General features: G+C 36.7%; 4 protein-coding genes across 5 annotated transcripts; 1 reads left to right on the top strand and 3 right to left on the bottom strand.

The window, feature by feature from the left end:
* Positions 1–19: 19 nt before the first annotated feature.
* LOC100632130 (uncharacterized) lies at positions 20–3,477 on the bottom strand. Of its 2 annotated transcripts, none has more exons than XM_020001115.1 (10): positions 3,035–3,477; positions 2,737–2,900; positions 2,386–2,443; positions 2,063–2,173; positions 1,813–1,900; positions 1,548–1,729; positions 944–1,315; positions 716–850; positions 301–472; positions 20–217 (listed from the first exon to the last, which is right to left on the bottom strand). In XM_020001115.1, the coding sequence occupies exons 1-10, from the start codon at positions 3,218–3,220 to the stop codon at positions 138–140; spliced, it is 1,548 nt and encodes a 515-aa protein (XP_019856674.1). In that variant the 5' UTR covers positions 3,221–3,477; the 3' UTR covers positions 20–137. The 2 variants fall into 2 exon arrangements, with proteins under 2 accessions (XP_019856674.1, XP_011406317.1); XM_011408015.2 differs by having other exon boundaries at positions 1,548–1,726.
* Positions 3,478–3,559: 82 nt separating this feature from the next.
* On the bottom strand, positions 3,560–11,577 carry LOC100632005 (bromodomain-containing protein 3-like). Its single transcript, XM_011408014.2, has 21 exons — positions 11,408–11,577; positions 10,580–10,985; positions 10,240–10,446; positions 10,010–10,156; positions 9,412–9,480; positions 9,246–9,324; positions 9,061–9,185; positions 8,249–8,641; positions 7,995–8,123; positions 7,751–7,838; positions 7,331–7,655; positions 6,580–6,866; positions 5,822–5,874; positions 5,710–5,776; positions 5,489–5,632; positions 5,005–5,048; positions 4,913–4,958; positions 4,662–4,861; positions 4,485–4,567; positions 3,955–4,075; positions 3,560–3,899 (listed from the first exon to the last, which is right to left on the bottom strand). Exons 1-21 carry the CDS (start codon positions 11,479–11,481, stop codon positions 3,831–3,833), a joined length of 3,156 nt encoding a protein of 1,051 aa, XP_011406316.1. The 5' UTR covers positions 11,482–11,577; the 3' UTR covers positions 3,560–3,830.
* A 160-nt stretch (positions 11,578–11,737) lies between these two features.
* Positions 11,738–21,266, top strand: LOC100631878 (integrator complex subunit 11-like). Its single transcript, XM_020001110.1, has 23 exons — positions 11,738–11,790; positions 11,844–11,855; positions 11,902–11,987; positions 12,230–12,306; positions 12,368–12,596; positions 13,211–13,309; positions 13,365–13,399; positions 13,460–13,540; positions 13,595–13,652; positions 13,696–13,760; positions 13,802–13,856; positions 13,918–14,013; positions 14,099–14,137; positions 14,208–14,291; positions 18,922–19,008; positions 19,070–19,107; positions 19,161–19,203; positions 19,248–19,329; positions 19,386–19,499; positions 19,543–19,625; positions 20,500–20,645; positions 20,850–20,979; positions 21,175–21,266. Exons 1-23 carry the CDS (start codon positions 11,763–11,765, stop codon positions 21,244–21,246), a joined length of 1,839 nt encoding a protein of 612 aa, XP_019856669.1. The 5' UTR covers positions 11,738–11,762; the 3' UTR covers positions 21,247–21,266.
* LOC109585153 (ras-specific guanine nucleotide-releasing factor RalGPS2-like) lies at positions 21,243–24,773 on the bottom strand. The gene is made up of 12 exons (XM_020001126.1): positions 24,624–24,773; positions 24,518–24,569; positions 24,324–24,417; positions 23,812–24,246; positions 23,698–23,730; positions 22,732–22,823; positions 22,569–22,659; positions 22,418–22,470; positions 22,017–22,150; positions 21,718–21,826; positions 21,551–21,654; positions 21,243–21,495 (listed from the first exon to the last, which is right to left on the bottom strand). Exons 1-12 carry the CDS (start codon positions 24,663–24,665, stop codon positions 21,466–21,468), a joined length of 1,269 nt encoding a protein of 422 aa, XP_019856685.1. The 5' UTR covers positions 24,666–24,773; the 3' UTR covers positions 21,243–21,465.
* Between the last annotated feature and the right edge of the window lie 167 nt (positions 24,774–24,940).

The following is a 24,940-nucleotide window of genomic DNA, read 5'->3' as shown; positions in this document are numbered from 1 at the left end:
ATTAAATTAATAACAACAATTTTTATTAATTAAATCTCATAAAAAGCTTTTTATTAAAAAAGTGTTCCGAGTGCGTAGCTCTAGTCTGTAAAGGGATGGGTGTGTCTATTAATAATACTATCTGTGTTCAGAAAGGGTTAAAAATTAGCCTTGTCTTGTTCAAGTAGCTCCACCTCTTCCTGAACTCCGCCTTCATTTTCCATCAGCAGCGGCGACTCTAAAAAAAGGCGAAATTTATCATCAAAATTAGCATAAAAATTTCACAGAAATTCATGCCCCCTTGCCCCCCTAATGACATACCATGATGTACAGTGTTACTGGTCTGAGACCACATCTGTGAAGACCCTTCATTTGAAGCTCCGCCCACTACCAGAGACTCATCAGTGGCGTACACAGCAGTGGTGGATCCTAGTTCACTTGTTAGAGATAGACCAACAGAATCATGAGTGCTGTCTATACCGCCAGTACTGACCTGGAGAGAGAGAGGGGTAGGTAAGTCAGTAAAATGGTAGGAATTATCACAAAAAATTAATAACATTGTACTTAATTATTTTCTTTATTTATTTTATCAATTTTGGATCATGTACATGATTCTTTAAACATTATACATAGAATTGTATCCTACAGCTGCTGCCAAATACAAAACCCACCAATTTTACAACAAATGGCCATCAGCCAAATTAAAACAATAATAAAATAAATAAATCAATCTAACCATTACAGACTGTGAGGGTGTTACGTTGATGCTCCCGTCCCCGCCCACTTCCTGTAAAGGCGTCGGCTGTTTCTCAGTCGTGAGGTGTTGAAGTAGGAGAGTCTGCAATTGGTGAAGCTGTTGTAACTGCTGAATCTAATTAATGATAATGATATTCATTGACTTGACATTATAGTATTTAAAAATTATAATTGTCTCTTAATTTTTTAATTTTAATTCTTCTCTTACTTGTTGTGTGTCGACATTAGCACTACCAGCTCCCCCTGTCCCCTCTGCTCCTCCGCCAGTAGCCCCACCCCCTGCCCCGCCCCCCTGATACAGCTGCTGGTGTTGTTGCTGTAACAACAGTAACGCTTGTAACTGTGCCAGCTGGTTCTGCTGTTGACTCACGCTACCAGACACGCCTCCTTGTCCAGCAGTAGAGGGCGTGGCTCCTTGAGTCTCGTTGGTTTCTTTCTCGGAGAGTTCTTCGTTACTTTCTTCGGCAGTTTCTGAGGTATTCCCAGTAGCACTGGCTAGCTGCTGAAGGAGAACATTGTTAGTGTTAGCTAAGGAATGCTGCTCATCTTCTGATGCTGATCTACCTCCTCCATCAGAATACTAAGGAAAAAGTAAAAATAAATAAATGCAATAATAATAATAATAAATATAGTGTAGCTTCTATATAATGGACACTGTGTCTCTGTTATACAGAGGTGTCCTTTATGTGGAGGTTATTTTATACAGTAAGGAATGTAATTGGTACACTAGGTGCTGTCCGTTAAATGGAGGTGTACGCTATAGAGAGTGTCCATTAAGAGAGGCTACACTGTACATGTACATACAACACTACCTGGTTATACATGAGACCAGTAGCAGTGCTGACAGTTGGTGAAGAGCTCAAGCTTTGAAGGTGAAGGAGTAAAGCATTAGAGAACTGCTCTACTCCATTGGGTCCGGTGTATAACAATTTATTTTGAAATATCCAGGACATCAAATCATTTATAAGCTCTCTCTGTGACGCCTCAATATCTACTTGTATAAACCAATAAATAAATAAATAAATAAATAAATAAATAAATAAATAAATAAATAAATAAATAATAAATAGGTCATACCTGTGTTGCTTGGTTGGTTTTGTTGAAGTCTTTGAATGTAATCAATCGTCATCTCTAGGACCTCAGCTTTGTCTAACTTCTTACTACCCTGAGAGAGGGAGGGAGAGAGAGAGAGAGGGAGAGAGGGGAGAGAGTGGAGAGGAAAAGGGAGAGAAGGAAATAGAGTTACATGTAATACAATCATGAAGAAAGAGAAGATAGTAGACTAGAAGCAATGAAGGATCCTCATGATTATTAAATGGAGTCTAACTTGTGATGAGTATTGCCTGCAGTTTGGTACAATATCTTTAAGAGTCTGTAGTCCATTATTAATCCTGTCACGCCTCTTCTTCTCAATGGACTTGTGAGAGTCAAGGTAATACTAGATGAGAGATCATGAACATATTCACAGATTCACAGTCCATACTGATGCACACACAGCATTACAGCAATGTACATGTACATGCATAGACTAATTCATAGCTTTGTACATGTACAGTAACATGTCTTTATCGTAACAATTTCAGTACAATAATGCCAAAATTAAACTATACTAATCCTTCTCCTCCTCTCCCCTCTCTCTCTCCCACGTACTCTAGATTTCTTCCTGGGTACATCAGGAGTTGTTCCTGCAGTGGGAGTATCTCTTATCCTAAAAGGCAAACAAAGCATTTAATTAGAATAACAGCATTGTAGCAATGAACAAACTAATGCATTTTATGAAAGTATGCACATTTGTGTTGATAAAAGAAAAAGGAAGAGGGGAGAGAGAGAGAGGGAGAGAGAGAGAGGGAGAGAGAAAGAGGGAGAGAGAGAGGGAGGGAGGGAGAGAGAGAGAGAGAGAGGGAGGGAGAGAGAGAGAGAGAGAGAGAGAGAGAGAGAGAGAGAGAGAGAGAGAGAGGGGGGGGGAGAGAGGGAGGAAGGGAGAGAGAGAGAGATCCTCACATTTCATCATGTGTTCTCTTTACTCTGCTATCAAGACTCTCTTGTAGTCCGGAACCAGAGAGGGTGGTTGCCGGGTTCGTTGCTAGGGAGAGCGAGGTCACCGTGGAAACGTCAAAATTGGGAGTAACAAGAGAACTAAGTGCCTGAGGATCAATCTCAATGATCTAACGGAAACACAAAAACATGACATAACACAAAAACACGTACACGTAAGTTCAAGTGTTAATACTTATGAATGACAAATCTATTATTATACATGAACATGTACAAATGGGTGGGCCAATGGGTGTGGTCTTACCCCAGAAGATGGAATGGAGAGTTGCGGACTGATTATCCTTAAAGTGGTTTCAGTTCCTCCTGGACTCAGGACCCTTTGTTCCCCTCCGCCAGCCCCTCCTGTCCCACTAGAGCCAGCCACCACCTCTACAGTCTCAACCACGCTCTGGTCTACCCCATCATCTCCAGCCCGAGTGGATAACTCCATCTTTCTCTTTCTTTCAAACGCAACAAGGGGTGGGCGGGTCACCAGTATTTAAGCTTTTTCTCAGCTCTGCTCTAGTTTTTGCAAGTAGTCCTAGCCCAGAAGGTGAGGTTTGTTTAAAAGGTTCTGTGATTTGCCGCCACGGATGTACTTGGAGAAGAGTTACACGAGATATGGCTCAAAGCTCACGTGAAGAAAAGGTCCGCCATTTTTTACTACACCCTCTTCAAACAGGATGCGTATTTTTTGGAATGGGCGTTCCCAATTGAATGGGCGTGTCTTTAATCTATGAATAATAATTAAGTAATTATTTTTTGCCAAAATTTAATTGTTTTATTCAGATTATTCTTGATAAAGTTTGAGATAATGAAAGAACTTGACTACAGTCAAATAATAAATAAAGTTCAACATGAACGTAAGAGTCACAACAACAACAATAATAAATAATAATAACAATAATAATAATTACAAAAAGAAAGACGATAATCAATTTAATCAATGTGTCCTTAATCATCGTACATGTAATACATAATAATAATAATAATAATAATAATAATAATAATAACATGAAACGAGATTATTATAATGATGTAATTATGACGTCATCGTGTCTTCAGTACATGGTCATCTCAAACTGACTCATCAGATCATTTTGGTAAGTCATATCAATTTGTTGCTTCATCTAATATAAAATAATAATAATTACTACATTTGTTACTATTTATGGTAACGGCTACCTTTTCTCTCTCCTGTCTCTGTTTCTCTTTCAATCTTTCTCTCTCGACTTCATCAACTGGGCTGTTCATGCCCCCACTGTCAGCCCCGCCCCCTCCTCCAACCGGAGATGCAGTATTACTCCTAATTAATGATAATGATCATTATTAACGGTGGACTTTGATTATGCTGTGTAGAAAGTTTGAGCTGATTCCGACTTCAATTTTTCAAGTTACGGCCATTTAAAAAAATGAGCCAAAATCTGAAAAATACCCAAGGCTATAGCCCATGGTTTTTATCCAAAAAATGGCTCTAAAATCACCCCAAATTTTTATTACGTTTTCTGATACATATTGATGCCCTTAAGCTGTGTAGAAAGTTTGAGGTAATTCCGACTTCAATTTTTCAAGTTACAGCCATTTTAAGAAAATGCCAAAATCCTGGAAAATGCCCAAGGCTATAGCCCATGTTTTTTTTTCCATAAAAATGGCTCCGAAATCACCCCAAATTTTATTACATTTCCCAATACATATTGATGCACTAAGAGTCTCACTTGCTCTCTGTCTCTTTCTTGTTTTGTTGCATTAACATGATCTGCTGCTTCCTTAGGTCCTCCTGCTGCTTGTTCGCCTTCTCCTAAAAATGAATTATTATTATTATTATTATTATTATTATTATTATTATTATTAATTATTATTATTATTATTATTATTATCGTTATTATTATTACCCGTTCAGCATTCTCAAGTGCTTGTTTCTTAAATTGTGCAAAACTTGAATCAGCCGAGGGTATCGCCCTCTTCTTGACTCCGCCCATTTCTATCGGCTCTTGAAAACCAGGACTGGGCGGGGCAGCATCTTTAGTAGGGGGTGGGGCCACAGCTCCGCCCGCAGGCACTGTAGTAAGAGAGCTTTTTGATTGGCTACGACCTAATACATAAATATTAATTAATTAATAAAAAGTAGGTGTGGCTTATTTACCGATAATTGAAGCCGCAGAAGTCGTCTGATAAGCTGGAGCAATCGGCTAATTATTATAATTAATGGGTGGGTCAGTGGGTGTGGCCACTTACCTTTGATGTTGCCTGAGGTGTCCTTGCCTTCTGTACTGGTTTAACTATAGAAACAAAAAACATTATGATAACGCCCACACACATAATTAACAACAACACACAGCACGTACAGACATTGAGGGACTTCCCCTTATAAAACTGAGGCCCCACCCACTTTATAATTAACCAATTATTTAATTTAAGCGGTTTTTATATTAAATAAATGAGTGAATCAAGTTATATACACATAAACACAGAGAGAGAGAGTGCTTCCATTTCAACACAATATGTACACAGATATTATTGTCCAAATAAATACAATACTTGTATATATTAATTAAATGATACACAAGTTAATGAATGCTCAAACTAAGAGTCCTTTATACTATCTCAATGTGATTATAATACACGTATTAGTTAGTAGCAATCAACTGCCAGCTACTCTCTTATTCCTTCTATTATTGTTCTATTACAATTTGTGGGGTCAGCTCTCAGTTCTTATTACCATCTTTCTCTTCGTCGCTTGATGAGCTCGTACTTGATCCGGTTCCGCTGGAGCTTTCTTCTTCGTTGGCGCTATCATCGTCTGAAGAGCTGGAGGAATCGCTCAATCGTGAGGATTTAAGATCTTTAGAACCTTTAGCGTCACCTTGAGAACAGAGGAAAAAAGGTTAAGCAAGACACAATAGAATATTTTTTATAAAATTAAATATTTTTATTTGTTACTTTTGCTTTTTTTGGTTTTTGGTAGTTTTGGCATTCCGCTGCCCCCGCCCAACTTGCCACTGACGTCCTAGGATGTTTATTAATTAGTGGTGGGTGTGGTCACTCCACCTACCTGTAATCTCTTCTCCAGTTCGGCTCTTTTCTTTGCGGCATCCATTGACTTATCTATTAATAATAATAATAATAATAATAATAATAATAATTGTACAAAAAAATTTGAGCCAATTCTAATCGAAATTATATTTTTAAAGTTGCTCCAAAATCGGGTAAAAGTCCCTGTACTATAGTACAGGGATGTTAGCCAAAATTTGCCAAAAATGAAAAGGAGATAATTTTCCATTTTTATTACATTTTCCGATGCATATACATGTACTTATGCTGCATAGAAAGTTTGAGTTGATTCCGATCAAAATTGTATTTTTTTTACGAATTTTAAAAATAATGATAATAACAATAATAATAACGATATATATATACAGTACATGTACATGTATTAATGTGAGGTATATTTGAGGAGTGAGACATGAACTAGATGAATCATGTCCACACGGAGAAATACCTCAAGAATATACTGTCCCTGTACAATACACACTATACACTGTGAGATACTGCAGGCATAATGCAAGTTATACAGGAATTATAATTAATTAATTAATGGGTGTGGCTAAATCCGGTAGGGTACCACGCCCATTTTAATAAACACATATTTAGTGTTTAATTAAAATTTAAGTGTTTTAGCTATAAAATTTAAGTGTAAAAAATAAGTGTTAATTTTCCATTTTAATTAAACACAATTTTATAGCTAAAATGGAAAGTCTTTGGATTAAAGATAAAATAGGTTTACATGGTAACAAAATGGACGCCACTTACTGGTTGGTGGTCGCTTTTGCTTCTTCAGAACCGAATTAACATACTTCTCCAACTCTCTCAGCGTCGCCGGCTTCAGGGTCTCAAAATCTATCTCGATCTCGTCAGGATTCCCGTCCTTGATCGTCCTCTCTCTCATCTGGATAATGTGGACTACTCTATTTAATGTCACACCAGGGAGCTTGTTTATGTCAAGGCTCAACTGTCTCTTCTCGTCATAAGTCATCGGCTTCACATCTTCTTCGTCTGAACTAGGCTGCCAGTTTAGTGGGGTCCTCTTCTTAGCTGATCTGGAGGGAGAGGGAGAGGGAGAGAGAGAGGGAGGGAGGGAGAGAGAGGGGGAGAGGGAGGGAGAGAGAGAGAGAGAGAGAGAGAGGGAGAGAAAATAATCATGAGATTCAAAACCTGGTGTGACATTAATTAGAGTAGTAACCCCTGACAAAATACATGTACATGTACACACATACAAATACTAAGAATTTGTACACATAAAAGATACTAAGAATGGTACAGTGTTTACTAGTATTGTGATAAACAGCTAGTATACTATACACATAAAGTACACAAATATTAATAATTAATTTAATTAGTAGAGGCAGGAAGTTAGGGCAGGCAAGGTCATTCAGAATGTGCCTTGATGGCTAGTCCAAGTATTAATACATGAATTTATATTAGGTGATATTACATAGACCCAGTACATGTACATAATAATGCAATAAAGCTCTATAATATAAGAACATTCATTGTGTCGTACTTTGATTTCTTTGGTTGGAGTGTTGGCAGTAATGGTGTAGAAGTCGAAGGTACGGGTTTGTTCTTTCCTTTTCTGCTTGATTTGTCCTTCTTCTTCTTCTTCTCTTTGGACGGGGCAGGTGAGAGGAAAGGGGCAAAGTTAGCGTCGATCCCGAGGGTAGGAGTACCCCCTCCTCCTCCTTTTTTACTGAGAGCAGCTAACTGCTTGGAGACCATGATGACCTGCTCCTGGAGTTTACTGAGCTGACTGGCTCTCTCCGACTCACTGTCTGACTCTTCACTTGAATCATTGTCCTCACTTTCGCTTGAGGAGGAATCAGAGGATCCTGTGGGTGGAATTTTAGGTTAATTAAAAGTAAAGACTTAGCAATACAATCCTAGTCATAAATACGGTACATGTACTGGTATATTAATGATGTACCTCCGGTTTTCATCTTTATCGATGTCTTCTTTGGAGGAGCTGGAGGTGGCTCTTCAGGCATACGAGCAAACTTGAACTCAAAAATATCCTGAAAATAAATAAATAAATAAATAAATAAATAATAATAATAAGAGTGATTGATGAATGAAATAACAATAAATAGACTACATATACATGTACAGTATATCATAAGTGCATGTATGCAGCTGAAGTCACAGTACATTTATCAGTTAGTGTTTCTTACTTGAACTTTCCGTGCCATTTTAACGACGTCGTGTTCTGGCGGGTTGTACTTATAACAGTTAGTGAATATCAGCCTCATGTCTGCCGCAAACTGAGAGGGATCTTCGTATTCACGGTCTTCCAACTTTTTCTAAAATAATAATAATAATAATAATAATAATAATAATAATAATAATAATAATAATAAAACCAAGTACAAATGTATTGACTACATGTTGATCTTAATTGTAATATGAGCTGTATAGCTCCTCTTACCTTTAAAGTAGTGAGGTCCATTGGTTGCTTGATAATATCAAGGTAATCATGAAGACCAAGGCCTTTGACATCCACCGGATTATAAAATGGCCAAGCAGAAGCCTGATGCTTCTTACTAAAGAAGTCCTTCACTATAGAGAGACAGTATCTCAACTGTACAGTCAGCGGTCTCTTTCTTCCATAGGAGGATTCACCAGGTAAGTCAAGTTTGGGTCTTTTAATAGTACGGGTTGATTCCCTTCTCGTGGGTACAGCGGACGATAGTATGTGTACTGGTGTACTGGCTACGACGACCGCGGGCGGTGGAGGTTGGTCTAGTGGTACTCCGCTGGTGGGGCTGGGCTGACCAGAATGAGGAGTGGTTGTATCAGCCTGTCTCTTAACACCTTTCCTCTGGAAGGAGAGGAAGAGAGAGAGAAAATATTAATAATCATTATAACCTTGTAATGTACAAATACCACTCCTTATCATCACTACAGTACATTCATCAATATTCTTAATTCAATTAGACTACATACAGCCTGTGTGACGACAAGTAGCTGTAATCCCCCAATACCTTTACTATTAATAAGGTTTCATTACAAGTATATGTACATGTACATGGTCAGATTGAACCAGTGTTACACTGGATTAAACAGGCCACTCTACACCTAATGCCTTGAAGGATGATCTAATACTGACAATATAACACATGTTGTGTGGTATAGGTGGGATGCTAAAGACCATGTTAACATAGACCCATTACATCATTAGACTCACAATAGACACACCAGTCTACACCATCCTACACGTGTTGACATGTATATCCTCACCTTGATGACAGGTTGTGTTGTGGTTGATAAAGGAGCAGGGACTAAAGGTGGCTGTACTGTTGAACTTGTTGATGAGACCAGAGACACGTCTCCAGGACTATCGAGATTAACAGTAGACTCAGCCGCTGCATGGAAAAGAATAAAGATATACATGTAGATACATGTACTAGCGTAAAGTTGTATACCGGCCATTTTGGTTCTCCTTCCAGCATTGCTTTTAGGTCCAGGCTTTCTGCCTTTTTGACCAGGAACAATCTCAAACTCCTAACAATGATAATAAAGATCATAACAGTATATCGATTTCTCAATTCTGATTCATGATTCTTTTAAGACCATCACCCTCCCTCTAACCTCTGCTGGCATTCCAGTCACCTTCTGGTCAAACAGTCTCTCCAAAGCTTGACACATAAAAACAACATCCTACAAGAAAGAACAGAGAGTGAAAATAGATATGTACATGTACCCCAAGCATATGAAGCTATGTATGTGTAAATGTACTTATGATATTACATGATGAGTACAGACCGCTTGATTGGTTAATTTCAGCGAGTTTATAATGACAAACTAACTATACTGCCATTCGCTGTACACACAATAACTGTAATACCATACCACCTTAAAACATCATTAATACATGTACATCAGCAGTTGTACCTGTACAGGACTACTCATTCGTAACTGTATAAAGCTAAACTTTAAAGATACTTCAGACAAAAGGTCATAATATGCTAATCTTAACACATTGGTATTACATGAAATGAGATCCGTCATATATACACATTAGCAAGTAGTCTTTGACCATTTTAAGTAAAGAAACCTTAATTTCTACATTACACAATAACCTAACTTCTAATTAATATAATAGCCTACGTATATTGCTACAAGATAACTATAAAGTCTCCAATTAATGCCCGTCACTATATCTATTCTATTTAATGCCTACACTAACGTCGGTCGGTTTGTTGTAAGTGTAGCAGTTGTTAAACATTGTCTTAAAGTCTTGTATGCACTCCTTAGCAGAGCTGTAGCCATTGTGATCCAACTGCTTCTTTATGAGAGTTAAATCCATCGGTCTCTTAATAATGTTGAAATAATCCTGCACAAAATAATAAATATATTATACTAAATTACTAAAAAATAATAATAAGAAATTGTCTTTATATAGTATTTGTGTCTTACAGGGATGTTAAGAGCAACTGGATCGACTGGTTTATGAAACGGCCATGCGTAATGGTGTCTCCAAATGATCCTGTGAACGTTCTTTAGATACTGGAGCTGGTTTGTTGATCTGTTCCCTCCTCCTTTCCCTTCCTCTTCTGTTGTTTTCTCTGACGGCGTCTTCTCTCTTGTCTCTGAGGATTCCTTCGCTTCCACTTTAGACGGGCGCTAATTGGAATAAAAGGATTTATAAAAATGTCTTCAATTTTCACACATGCTTCAATTCTTCTCTCCTCTCTCCCTTTTTCTCTCTCCCTCCCTTTTTCTCTCCCCTCTCTCTCTTCCTCCCTCTCTCTCTCACCATTAAAGGTTGTTCAAAGTCATCATACTTTGTTGAAGTACGCCTGATTCTTTTACCTAAAATGCTTCCTCCTGTAACCCCGCCCACAGTTGTAGTAGAAGTGGCTGATGTAGTGACGGCTGTTGTGTATGCAGTGGGTGTGGCTGTGATTGAGCCCGTACCTGTGACGAGGGTAGGGGGTGTGGTTCGATTGGCCCCGCCTACAGATAGAGGTGACGCGGACGTGACGCCTTCAGTTTTTACGAGTAGCTGTGATGGATCGATGATGGATGTGTATGACGTAAGGTTAGTGGGGACACTATTAATTCCTCCTCCTCCTTGCTGCTGAAACGAAACGTTCTGAACATTTCCGCTCTGTACCAACATGGCGGGTACTGTAGTGGGCGTGGCTTGAGTAGCCACCAACCTACAGACACATGTAAATAATAAATATATTATTAATTAACCATTTATGTACTAATTCTAAGATTTTTACTATCGAGGGTTCAAATCTACTACTTTTAGCGCCTAATAATTAATGATGTTATTATTTCAAATGTCACTTCAACTTATCCTTTAAATATTCCTTGCTAGAATTAGCAGACGATTTAAAACACCAGTATATCAATACACGCACACAGCAGATAATGTAATGAAGGGGCTTATAATTGTTAATGTACATAAAAGTCTTTGTCAAAAGCTTAGTGTTGTATCAAGAGGCTTTTCTCACACTTTATACACAGAAATAGGACAAAATGCCACGTGTAATACAACTTAAGCTTATGGGGACAGTTCGTGTGTTAGTCCTAAGGTACAATCCTACAGACAACAAGTAAGGACGTCTCGTACCCTGGATTGAGCATGGGTGTAGCGGACGAGCTTCTGCTTTCTAAACGTGGAGGAGAGACATTTTGTTCCATCATTTCTTCACTTTAGAGGTCTCCACCTACTCTCCGTATATGTCTCCGTGCACTCCAGTCCTTTCGGCAGAAAGCTCCGCACTGAGACCGTTTGAGAAATGAGCTCTTTATATACTCTCTGGCTGACCAGTCACGTGTTGAGTCAAACCGGTTTGGGAAGCCTGTCAAACTGGTTGTGTGGCGCCAAAATTAAAGAGATTCACGTGATGTGTGTATTCATGCTTGCCGCTATGATCCTAATAAATAGGATGGTGGGTCTTTTCTCTAGTAATTTTTAAAACAAAATGTCTGACATTAGGATAGTTCCTTTAGGTGAGATAAATGCTTATTGTTTTAAATAATTTGATGCATTTTTCTTCATGTAGGAGCGGGGCAAGGTATAAGGGGTCATTTAAAGTTGTATTTCATGATGATATATTTTAGATGTGGGTCGTAGCTGCATTCTAGTATCAATGGGAGGAAAGAACATTATGTTTGACTGTGGAATGCACATGGGATACAACGACGAGGTAATATTTTATAAGGGCCACTATTGTCGCTTCTCATTTCCTGCTTCCATTAAGAGTTGACGATGATATATATCCTTAAAATACAACACTTTTAATGTCAGCACTGGTTTTAGCATAAGGAATCGTTTTAATGAAACATAGGAACAATCCTATCTTTAAAAAGCAATGGATCTCATTTGAGTGGCTTAAAAAAGACGTATTTATTTAATAATAACTGCATTTATCGTTCTTTTATTTTGTAGAGACGTTTCCCTGATTTCACTTACATCACAGATACTGGACAAACTCTGCACGATTACATCAATTGCGTCATACTCAGGTGGGCGGGGTCAAAACCCATCAATTAATTAATTAAGTACCCAATTAATTAATCAACATAGTCATTTTCATCTGGATCACTGTGGAGCTTTGCCATACTTTACAGAGATGTGTGGCTACAACGGCCCCATTTATATGACTCATCCAACTAAAGCTATATGTCCTGTACTCCTGGAGGACTTTAGACGAGTTTGTGTCGATAAGAAAGGAGAGCAGAACTTCTTTACTTCTCAAATGATCAAAGATTGTATGAGGAAAGTCATCACGGTTAACCTGCATCAGTGTGTGAAGGTATTATTTGTTATTGAAATAATGTTATGTAGTGTTAGCTCTCTTTTTAAACTATCTACACTGAGACTTATTAGCACTGATAATAATATTAGTGATATAAGGAAAAATGGTGTTTGCTACTTTTTAGAAATGGCCGTAAGTTAAAAAATAAAGTTGAAATCAGCTCAAACTTTCTATGTAGCATAAGTACATCAATATGTATCAGAAAATGTAATAAAAATTGGGGGTGATTTTGGAGCCATTTTTTGGAAAAAACCATGGGCTATAGCCTTGGGTATTTTTCAGATTTTTGACGTTTTCTTAAAATGGCCGTAACTTCAAAAATTGAAGTCGGCATCAGCTCAAACTTTCTACACAGCATAAGGGCATCAATATGTATCAGAAAATGTAATAAAAACTTGGCCCGGGGTGATTTTGACAGTGACTATTATGTACTTAAACCAGTTGCAATGTCTTTAACTGAATATTTTGACTTGAAGAGATAAGTTAAAAATTTCAATTTATTGTGGAGAAGACAAAATACTGTTTATTTCCGTCATCATAGTCTAGACACTTTGATGATTATAATAATAATGATAGTTTTTCTAATCATGTTACATGTACATGTACCATAGGTTGATGATCAGTTAGAGATTAAGGCTTACTATGCCGGCCATGTACTAGGAGCTGCAATGTTTCACGTCAGAGTAGGACATCAATCAGTCGTATATACGGTAAGTAGGTGTGGTCATTGATGGGTGTGGTCATCAGTAGGTGTGGTCATTTTAGGGCGACTACAATATGACACCTGATCGACACTTGGGGTAAGAACTTTGTACACATGCATATACGTGTACTTCATTATTGTTATAATTACATAACAGGTCAGCCTGGATTGACAGGTGTAGGCCTGATCTTCTTATCACTGAATCAACTTATGCAACGACAATTAGAGACTCCAAGAGGTTTGGAAGAGAAGGAGGGAGAGAGAGAGAGTGTCTAATTTTTAAAACTTTTAGGTGTAGGGAAAGAGATTTTTTGAAGAAGCTGCATGAATGTCTTGAAAGAGATGGCAAAGTAATTGATTAACTATTTCATTTATTTATTTATTTATTTTTAGGTTTTGATACCAGTATTTGCATTAGGAAGAGCACAGGAACTTTGTATACTATTGGAGTCTTACTGGTTAGCTTAGCTCATTCTCATCTCTTTAGCATTCTTATTAGGGAAAGGATGAATCTGAAATATCCGATATACTTCTCCACTGGACTGACAGAGAAGGCAAAGCATTTAATTTTGCATTCATGTCATCTCTCTCTCTCTCTCTCTCTCTCCTCCATAGGCCAATCATTATTATAAATTATTCATAAGTTGGACCAACCAGAAGATAAAGAACACTTTCATTCATAGGAACATGTTTGATTTCAAGCATATTAAAGTACATCAAAATAAGTCCACGTACAATTTGCTGTGTATAATTGTAACTATATAACTTCATGATTTCTTATTATACCTACCTGTAGGCTTTTGATAGATCATATATTGACCAACCAGGACCAATGGTAGCATTATTAATAAATAATAATAATAATAATAATAATGATTATTATTATTATTATTTATTAATAATAGATTGTGTTTGCCACTCCTGGAATGCTGCATGCTGGTCTTTCTCTTCAGATATTCAAGAAATGGGCTGAAGATGAGAAGAACATGGTAAGGAATTCTTATACAAATGCACATTAACTATGAATACATGATATTTGTGGTAAAAAAAGTAAATAATTATTACATTCTCAATGGTGGAATGATGCAATAGGAGTTTGTTATTCATTTCTAATGTACATAAGTTTTATAGTTACTACTTTTAAAGAGCTTTTATTGTATGAGCTATGAAGATGTTGTTATTGCAATGAGTCCTTTGGGAATTGCAATGTATGCATGATAATTATTTGTTTTTCTATTTCCTGCATCACTTAAGTAATGTTGCATAGAACTCATAATAGATCAGTGTGCTCATATAAGCTTATTATAGTACTAGTAATCATTGATGCAGCATGTGCTCATAGTGTCAGCCACGTGTGGGCTATTACAGTAGATGTAATTATCAAAACTAGCTCTCCATATCTGGAAAGTGTTGGGCTAATGCTTATCTCTCCAGATTTGAAAATGGTTGGATTTCTTGTGCTAGTTTTCTCATTGCTAATTCACTGTAATTCCCTTGAGATATACATATCATCCAGTGGCTCTGATGAGCCTTCTTGTGGCTCCATTCAATCTCCTTGCTTGTCTTTCTCTACTATCCACCAATGGGAGAATGACACTTCAGTCATTATAGAAGGAAATATTACATTGGACTTTGTCATTGAAATACACTTAGTTAGCAACTTGGTTTTCACTTCTTCTCCTACCAGTAAAGAAGAGGGTCCAGCCATTATTACTTGTGCCTGCCCGCACCCTGAACACAATTGTGGTTTCATTATTGAGGAGTGTCAAGATGTCTCCTTTGATAATCTGGCCATAACAGGTTGCTCAATGCTTTACCAGTTAAATGGTTACCTCTATAGATCTGGTATGCTCATTACTGCTAGCACTGATATAGCATTGGAAGGTGTATCAATAAGTAATAGTTATGGGACTGGTTTAGTGCTAAAGAATGCAGCTGGAAGTATTGATATATTGAATTCAGTTTTTTCGAATAATTCTCTACCGTTTGCTTTACAAATTGATTCAAATGGTGACACTGTCCATGGTGGCTCTGGTCTAGTAATTCTGGTATCTGCTTGTGAGGTCACTGCCAGTACTTGCTTAGGCACATCTACGGCAGGTGACTACAATATTCAAGAAGTCTCGTTCAACAACAACTTGAACAATCTTACCAATTTGAGTACAGGGGATTGGCTTTTTACCTATGGTGGTGGTCTTAGTATACTTCTAGTCTGGAATGTCCAAGGGAATTTTTTTAATATAGAGAATTCTAATTTTACTGGAAACAAGGCTAGCGCTGGTGGAGGCATGATTCATCACTGTCAGACTTTATGCAATGATAACACTTTGATTGTTAAAGACTCTCTGTTCCTGTCTAATTCTCTTACTAGCACATCTTTTGGAGGTGCTGGCCTGGCTACTGGGATTGCTTACTTCTTGGGTGATAGAATGTCGACTAATAATAATGTGACAGTTATTAGTACAATGTTTTATCATAACAATGGCTACTATGGTGGAGGTGCTTTGGTATATTGTAACTCTTTGGATCCAAAGAAGCCGATAACTGAATACAATCACGTCAGCTTTATTAATTGTGTTTGGGAGGGTAATACAGGTGCCATCAGTCCAGCTGTTGAAGTGGAGCCAAACTATAGGAGCCAATATTCACATTTCTTTAGTACCAAGGCAACTTTTGAGAATTGTACATTTATTAGTAACTCCATTGTGAGACATTACAAGGAGACATTTAATAGACCATCCTATACTTTTAATGCTGGAATAGGAGTGTTCATAATAGCTAAAGTAACAGTGTATTTCAGTGGCAACAACACATTCACTTGCAACTCTGGTACAGCATTGTTCATTATAGCTGGAACGGCATTCTTTGATAGAGGCGCTACGACTGAATTTACTAACAACACAGGAACCAATGGCGGGGCCGTTGCTTTAGTGGGTTACGCTAAAATGAAATACAACAATGACACTTCGTTCATTTTTAAGAATAACATTGCTGACTTTATTGGTGGAGCCATTTATGTATTGAACAATCACGTCTATGGCCCTTTGTCTTCTTTTAATTGCTTCCTTGAATATATTAATGATCAAATCAATTACTCAAGTGTTACCAATGCTAGATTCACATTTGAAAATAACAGGGCTTTCACTGATGTAGGCAACTCGCTATTCTTTACATCAATCAAACCATGCCAGTTGACTTGCCTGCCTCAATTTGGGTCCATTTCAAAGCCAAACGACCTCTTTGTTAACCAGACTTGTATGGGAACGTTTGATTTCGTTAGCAATATGAGTGAGAGGAGCGAAATTGCTTCAAGTGGCTCTTTTTTTGAAGTCGATGGGCCCACACCTCTTTCCATCATACCAGGGAGAAAGTATTTGCTTCCTTTGAAACTCTTGGACGAAATGGGACAAGATGTGACAAAGATAACTACCTTCCAGCCGTTTTTTTCAAATGAAAGTAACATCAATATATCAGCAGGCTTTCAATTTGTTGCTAATAACACGATAGAGATGACAGGTAGGCCAGGAGAGAGAGGTAATCTTACTCTGATGGCTTCTACCCACCACGGCTCTGAAGTTAGTGCTAGCATTGATATCAAACTAGCGTCATGTCCTCCTGGTTATGTCATTGAATACAATTCAACAAGTTGCATATGCTCTGCCTCACAAAATAACAAGTCCCTCAACTACAATGGCATCATTGGTTGTAAAGACAATGAAGGATTAGCAGTGGGTCTTGCTGGATATTGGATTGGATATATTCTGTCTTATGAGATGGAGCCTCCTAATCAGGATAATCTTTATACCACTGACTGTCCTTTGGGATTTTGTCGGTACTTTAACAACACTGATGGTAGCATTAAAAATAAAGAGTATTACCTTTTAACTAAGGAAGCATCAAAAACAGACGTTGAAGAAATTGTTTGTGCTGAAAATAGACGAGGGACGGTATGCAGCCAATGCAAGAAAGGATACTCAGTTTATTTCCATTCAGAGACTTCAAAATGTGGCCCAGACGATCTCTGCAATGCAGGATTCATATTTTACATTCTAAGCGAAATAATCCCAGTCACCTGCTTGTTCTTTGCTATTGTTTACTTTGATATAAGCCTCACCACAGGACTGGCCTATAACTTCTTATTCATGATACAGTTACTCCAAGCTATGGTCGTTTCGGTCAATGGCGGGGTACAATTTGAGCCTTCCTTTATCCGCAGTATCTACACTATACTCTACAACATGCTTAATCTTGATTTCTTTGATATCGACGAGCTATCCTTCTGTCTATGGAAAGGAGCTGGGACACTGGATATGATTAGTATGAAATACGTATCAGTGATGTACGCCATTGTCCTAATAATGGGGTTCGTCTTTATGTTCAAACACTGCATGTGTGGGCTCAAGTATAAGTGCTGCCGTAAGAATACCGTCAGTTATTCAGTAGTTCAAGGCCTCACTGCCTTCCTAGTAATATCATACTTCCAATGCTCCAGAGTGACATTCTTGTTACTCAATAGAGAGTCACCACGAGGGATTGGTACTACAACTTATAAAGACATTGTCTTTTGGGACGGCTCGCTGGAATATTTTAGCTCTCAGCATCTCTGGTATGCAATACCTGCTCTCATGTGTTTGTTGCTTTTTGTGATTCCTTTTCCTATCATGCTTTCCTTTGATGGTCTGCTGTTGAAGATTGAGAGTAGATTGTCTCTTCGTTTTATGTTCATTAGAAGGAAAAGGCCGTACACTGCCTTGCATTATAAGCTAAAGCCTCTTCTCGACTCGTTTCAAGGTGCTTTCAAGGACGAATATCGCTTCTTTTCCGGGCTCTATTTCTTTTATCGGGTATTAATACTGGCCTTGTTGGTCATTGCAACATCAATTGTTCAATATTACTTCTTACTAGAGATTGCTCTGATTGTCATCATCATGATACAAGCGATAGTACAACCGTTTCAAAAAAAGCTTCACAACATTGCTGCTCTGCTAATATTCGTAAATATGGCCCTGATTAATATGTGTACGATACGAATTTATCACCTAGTTTCAACCGATGGGTACCCAACCGAGACTGTAGTGATACAATGGCTACAGATGGTGCTCATTTATATTCCGTTGGGTATGGGTGTGGCTTGGCTTTGTTATTTCTTTTATAAAAGGTGTCGGGATAAGAGAGATCAGTCTGTTAGCAAGAACGATGAGAACTATTTCGTGTGTGATGAGGAATTCCCAGAGGAGATATTCAATCGTAGTGAGTCCAACGTTGATGACAAATGGTGAATCATAAAGACTTTGAATTTCGAATTTTTTTAAATTTTGTGAATTTATTTTATTTGTTCATGTAATAAAATCTAAAAATTTACAATGATAAATAATTTTATAACTTATTGACGCGTTTTTAAAAAGCACGTATATATAGCCCATGGTTTTTCTAGAAATTAACAAGGCAGTTTTATTACAGTTTCTGTATCTGGTTTTGATAACAAATAATAACTTAAATTATTATTATTATTACTATTATTACTATTATTACTATTATTATTATTATTATTATTATTATTATTATTACTATTATTATTATTATTATTATTATTATTATTATTATCATTATTCCTACTAGTTGATAATGCCAGGTTACTGTGTTCCCGGTACCATCGGTCACAAGGTTCTATCTGGTACTAAGAAGATTGAGATTGACAAGAAACTGGTGCGTCATTAATGCCTACAATATAGCAGCTGCTTATTAACAAGTGGTTGTATATCTTTAGGTTAATATAAGACTGTCGGTCCAATATATGTCATTCAGGTTTTAATTTATTATTAATAATTATTATAATTATTATTATTTATTATTGTTAGTGCTCATGCTGATGCTAAAGGCATTATGCAGCTGATACAATTAGTAAGTTATTAATTAATAAATTTAGTGTTTAATTAATTGAGTAGGCAGAGCCAAAGAATGTCCTTTTGGTGCATGGAGAGGCAGCGAAAATGGAATTTCTGAGACAAAAAATAAACGAAGAATTCGGTAAGTATATATATATTTTAATTATAATTATTTTGATATTTTTTCTAAAATTTGAGGCATTCATTGTTATATGCCGGCTAACGGAGAGACCGTTGCCATAGCAACAACACCCTCCATATCGGTAAACATGTCCTCGTTGCTGTTCAAAAGAGCACTGGAAGAAAGCATAGGTACTGGTGGTTAATTAACTATTAATTAATAACTAATTATCAGGTGCCCCACCCTCAAAGAGACTCTGTTCCTTACCAAACAGTGCAGTGGTTGATGGATTGCTAGTGATGAAGAATGAGGTAATATGACATCATTCACAACACATCTTGTCAGTGGATTTTTAAAGTTGCTCTAAAATTGGGTCAAAGTCCTTGTATTAAAAAATTCAAAAATTCGTAAAAAATCCAATTTTAATCGGAATCAACTCAAACTTGAAACACAACATAAGAACATGTATATGTATCAGAAAATGTAATAAAAATGGAGAATTCTCTCCTAGTCATTTTTGGTGAAATTTGGCCCAAGACCCTGTACTATAGTACAGGGACTTCAACCCAATTTTGCCAAAAATCAAAAATAGAGAATTCCCCATTTTTATTACATTTTCTGATACATATACATGTTCTTATGTTGTGTTTCAAGGTTGAGCTGATTCCGATCAAAATTGGATTTTTTATGAATTTTTAAATTTACTCCAAAATTGGGTAAAAGTCCCTGTACTATAGTACGGACTTTGGCCAAATTTCACCAAAAATAAAAAGGAGAGAATTTTCCATTTTTATTACATTTCCTGATACATATACATGTACCTATGATGTGTAGAAAGTTTGAGCTAGTTCCGATTAAAATTGAATTTTTTACGAATTTTTAAAAGTTGCTCCAAAATCAGGTAAAAGTCCCTGTACTATAGTACATGGTCTTGAACCAAATTTTGCCAAAAATGAAAAGGAGAGAATTTTCCCTTTTATTACATTTCCTGATACATATACATGTACTTATGATGTGTAGAAAGTTTGAGCTGGTTCCAATCAAATTGAATTTTTTTATGAATTTTTAAAGTTACTCCAAACCCATGTACTGTACTATATTGTAGTGATGCAGTTAAACTTAGCTTTCTTTATGTGGGAAACCTGTCATCACTATTAATAAAATTAATAGTTAATGCTCTTCTTTGTTTAGGAGGTATCATTGCTGACTCATAAAGAGGTTTCTGATGAAATCGGTCTCACTCGTCACAAACTAAAGTTCAGCCAAACGCTGACTCTTGACGGCCATTTTTTACCAGACAGCAACATTCTTGAATTGCTCACAACATCGATTAACAAGTAAAATACTATAATGAGATGATCACTTTTGGAAAATATTCACCACATAATCTCTCTTGAACAATTTAATGTGTCAATAAAAGATGTCCTTATGCCATTTTTCCCTCTAAAAAATCTTAAAATTTGAGCTAAACTCGCAACATAATATTATACTTAGTTTACAGTGGGTTTATTAGAGGTATAATGGAGATACTGTCATTACAGGTTAGTCCCTGATAGCAAGGTCCTCCAAACAAAGGAAGGATACGGTTTGGAACTCTCCGGTACTTCAGTGACGCTCAGTATAGCACAGTTCCTTCCACAGCCTCTCGTTAATCTGACGTGGGAACTTCAGGTGAAGTATTTCAATTCTTTTATAAATGCAATGTAGCCATTTTATGATCACCACAATCCATTTATACTGTATATATTATGAATTCTATAAAAGATTATTTTTAATTTTAAGTTCTATAAATCCTACAATTATATATAATATTCTATTTTTTCTTGCTTTGTTTTAATTTGCATTCTCTCTCTCTCTTCTCCTTAGGATGATCACATCGGCTCAATTTTAGTGATGAACCTAGTCCGGACGATACCAAGAGCACTGATAATGACTTAATGTTTAATGGACAGTATTATCATCAATATAACACAGTTGTTGTTATTATTATTATTATTATTATTATTATTATTACATTATAATTTAATATTTATTTAGATATGAGAGGCAGGAGGAGATAGAGGAGGGATATGGAAAGGGAATATATATATATATTTATATATACATTATCATTATTATTAGTTTTATGATACAGTGAAGTGGACACAAGACAATGGATTAAAATTTGATTAGAGGTTTCTCCTCTTCCTAAAAAATTTTTTTAGATAAATAGAAAATTTTTGATTTGTTAAAAAATATTTACTTGTCTCCGTAGTCTGTCTTCTTCATTAATGATTGCTCTTCTTATCTGCTCCACCCACACTTGAGTATCACTACCTCCTTCTGATGTAAACTTAGTTTCATTGCCTACAGTGAACGATCAGTAAACTCCAGTATATTCCAGTGTATTTACAGTATATTCTAGTATACCTTTGCTGTCCATTAGTATGAATTGCCTGTCTTTTAGTTTAAGGAAAGGATCTCCGTGTTTTACGCGACTACCAAACAGCTGGATGTATTTTAAATGATTACCATTAACCTACAAGAAAGACAATAGTTATAAATTATTAGTTTTATGAGTATCAGTAATGTAATACCTGAGTCCCTTGATATCTGCCCTCAGCTTCACCTCAAGCAGATATCTCAGTCCTCAGGTATTACATTACTTATACACACACACACACCTCCAGAGGGGCTGGCCAATACATGTACATGTAAAAGATACTCACGGCTTTTTTTGGGTTTTTATATTTCGATGGTAAGAGTATGATTTGAGACGGAGTTAGTTGAACCCAAAATAGGTGAGATATTTTCATGTGGTAACTTTTACCGGACTTCTTCATGACACGCCTCTTTAGCAATCCTTGAGAGAGGGGGGGTGGAAGAGAAGGAGAAACATTATTTGAAATAAAAACATATTTATTATTATTATTTTTCTAAAAACACACACAAAGAGATAGTAAAAATAACAATAACAGAAACAGAAACAATACCTGACGCAATAAGTCAATAATTTTATTTATAACAATAAGGAAGAGATGTACATGTACATGTAGCAGCAACAGCAGCAGCAGCAGCAGCAGCAGGTGTATATTAATAGTAGCAGCTGTACTGTGTATTAGTAAAGTACCTTCGTAAAGGATTTCAGTTTCAGCACTATCGAGACAAGCACCTTCTTCGTCGCTGAAAAAATAACAATTAAATATTAATAATATTTAATAAATAATTAATACACGTACAACTGTGATAATAATATTAAATAATTTAAAATAAAATGAAACCTTTCTCTTGGTACTTCTTCTGTCGTTTCATCAAAACTTGCGACGTCAATACTTGAATTATTAGAGCCGACTGACGCCGAAGGAGTAGTGTCTGGAGAAATTAATGATAAATCATTAATGGTCAAGTGTAACTCTCTCTCTCTCTATAGCGTCATTATCTTACAGTCGGAGGTGGCCACGCCCAGTACATTATTATCAAGCATACTGTCATCAATTAGACTGACATTCTGAACCTGTTCAGGACTACTGGCTCGACTAGAAGAGAACAGAGTAACATAAGAACATGTATATGTATCAGGAAATGTAATAAAAATGGAGAATTCTCTACTTTTCATTTTTGGTCAAATTTGGCCAAAGTCCCTGTACTATAATAGTACAGGGACTTTACCCAATTTTGGAGTAACTTTAAAAATTCATAAAAAATCTAATTTTAATCAGAATCAGCTCAAACTTGAAACACAACCTAAGAACATGTATATGTATCAAGAAATGTAATAAAAATGGAGAATTCTCTACTTTTCATTTTTGGTGAAATCTGGCCAAAGTCCCTGTACTATAGTACAGGGACTTTTACCCGATTTTGGAGCAACTTTAAAAATTCGTAAAAAATCCAATTTTAATCGGAATCAGCTGAAACTTAAAACACAACATAAGAACATGTATATGTATCAGGAAATGTAATAAAAATGGAGAATTCTCTACTTTTCATTTTTGGTGAAATCTGGCCAAAGTCCCTGTACTATAGTACAGGGACTTTTACCTGATTTTGGAGTAACTTTAAAAATTCGTAAAAAATCTAATTTTAATCGGAATCAGCTCAAACTTGAAACACAACATAAGAACATGTATATGTATCAGGAAATGGAATAAAAATGGAGAATCCTCTGTTTTTGATTTTTGGCAAAATCGGGTAAAAGTCCCTGTACTATAGTACAGGGTCTTGGGCCAAATTTCACCAAAAATGACTAGGAGAGAATTCTCCATTTTTATTACATTTTATGATACACATACATGTTCTTATGATGTGTTTCAAGTTTGAGCTGATTCCGATTAAAATTGGATTTTTAACGAATTTTTGAATAAAAATTTTAATCAAAATGCTCCATATTTATAAAGAGCAATAGCTCACCTTGACTGCTTTATGCCAAGAGCTGTCCAAACACTGTACAATGAAAGATGAGATAATTTAAATAAATAAATAAATAGATAGATAGATAAATAAATAAATAAATAAAACACTAACTTGTTCCCAAGGCTCTGTGTCTTAACATGGCTTCTCTTCTTTGGTTGCAAACTCGGAGAAGAGCTCTTCACCTTACGAGACTCAGACCCAGTCTCAGACTCTTTGGACGAAACCTTCTTCAATTCCTTGATACTCACCTCAAGATTAGGTGGCAAGGTAACACCTTTTGCTTGGAGTCTGGTTGCTAGGGGAATCCCAGCTATAAAAACAGGCCCCACCCTCTTGTTTTGTATTATGTCAGCGTCTGAGCGATGATTAGTGAGGGTTCGTCTGGGGGGTGTGGCTATGTTAGGTCCTGTGTATTCCGGCTCAAGGGGCGGAGTCAGGAGATCCTCTGAGCTCTTGGAGCTGCGGAGGGCGAAGGAGGGGTAAGGGGGAGGACGAGAAGGAACCCTCAGAGACTTTCTTGCAGGTGGTTCAATTTGAAGTGATAACCTAAGGGGAACAAAGTATCATATGTAGCCGTGTGTGTGTGTGTGTGTGTGTGTGTGTGGTTTTTAAATATTCTGTACTTGTAATTGTCGTCTTCGAAGAACTTTTGAAGTTCGTCGATGTAGAGAACTGAGTTTAGATACTTTTGTACAGGTTTACAAGGCATCAGGTGATCTATTAATAATAATAATAATAATAATAATAATAATAATAATAATAATAATAATAATAATAATAATAATAATAGTAATAATGTTAAAAATATTCTTTTTACCGTATCGTGATTTTTGGCAATGTTCAATAAAATCAAGTGTCTTTGCAATTTCCTATAAAAATGTCATCATTATGATGAGTATGACATCAAATGACATCATCATTACCATTTCATATTTCGTAACATCCTCTGGATGTCTCTTCTTCATTGAGTCAATGTAGACTATGTCTCTCTGATGAAGAGCAAGATGAGGTATACAAGGATCACGATGAGATTGAATATGACCTCTTAACAGACCACTGGAGAGAGAGGGGGAGAGAGAGAGAGGGGGGGGAGAGAGAGAGAGAGAGAGAGAGGGAGAGAGAGAAAGAGAGAGGGAGAGAGAGAGGGAGAGAGGGAGAGAGAGAGAGAGAGAGAGAGAGAGAGAGAGAGAGAGAGAGAGAGAGAGAGAGAGAGAGAGAGAGAGAGAGAGAGAGAGAGAGA

This window comes from Amphimedon queenslandica, unplaced genomic scaffold, assembly GCF_000090795.2.
Source record: "Amphimedon queenslandica unplaced genomic scaffold, v1.1 AMPQUscaffold_13110, whole genome shotgun sequence".
Lineage (NCBI taxonomy): Eukaryota > Metazoa > Porifera > Demospongiae > Haplosclerida > Niphatidae > Amphimedon > Amphimedon queenslandica.
Note: the sequence above shows the minus strand (reverse complement) of the source record. Positions and strands in the feature narration are given on the sequence as shown.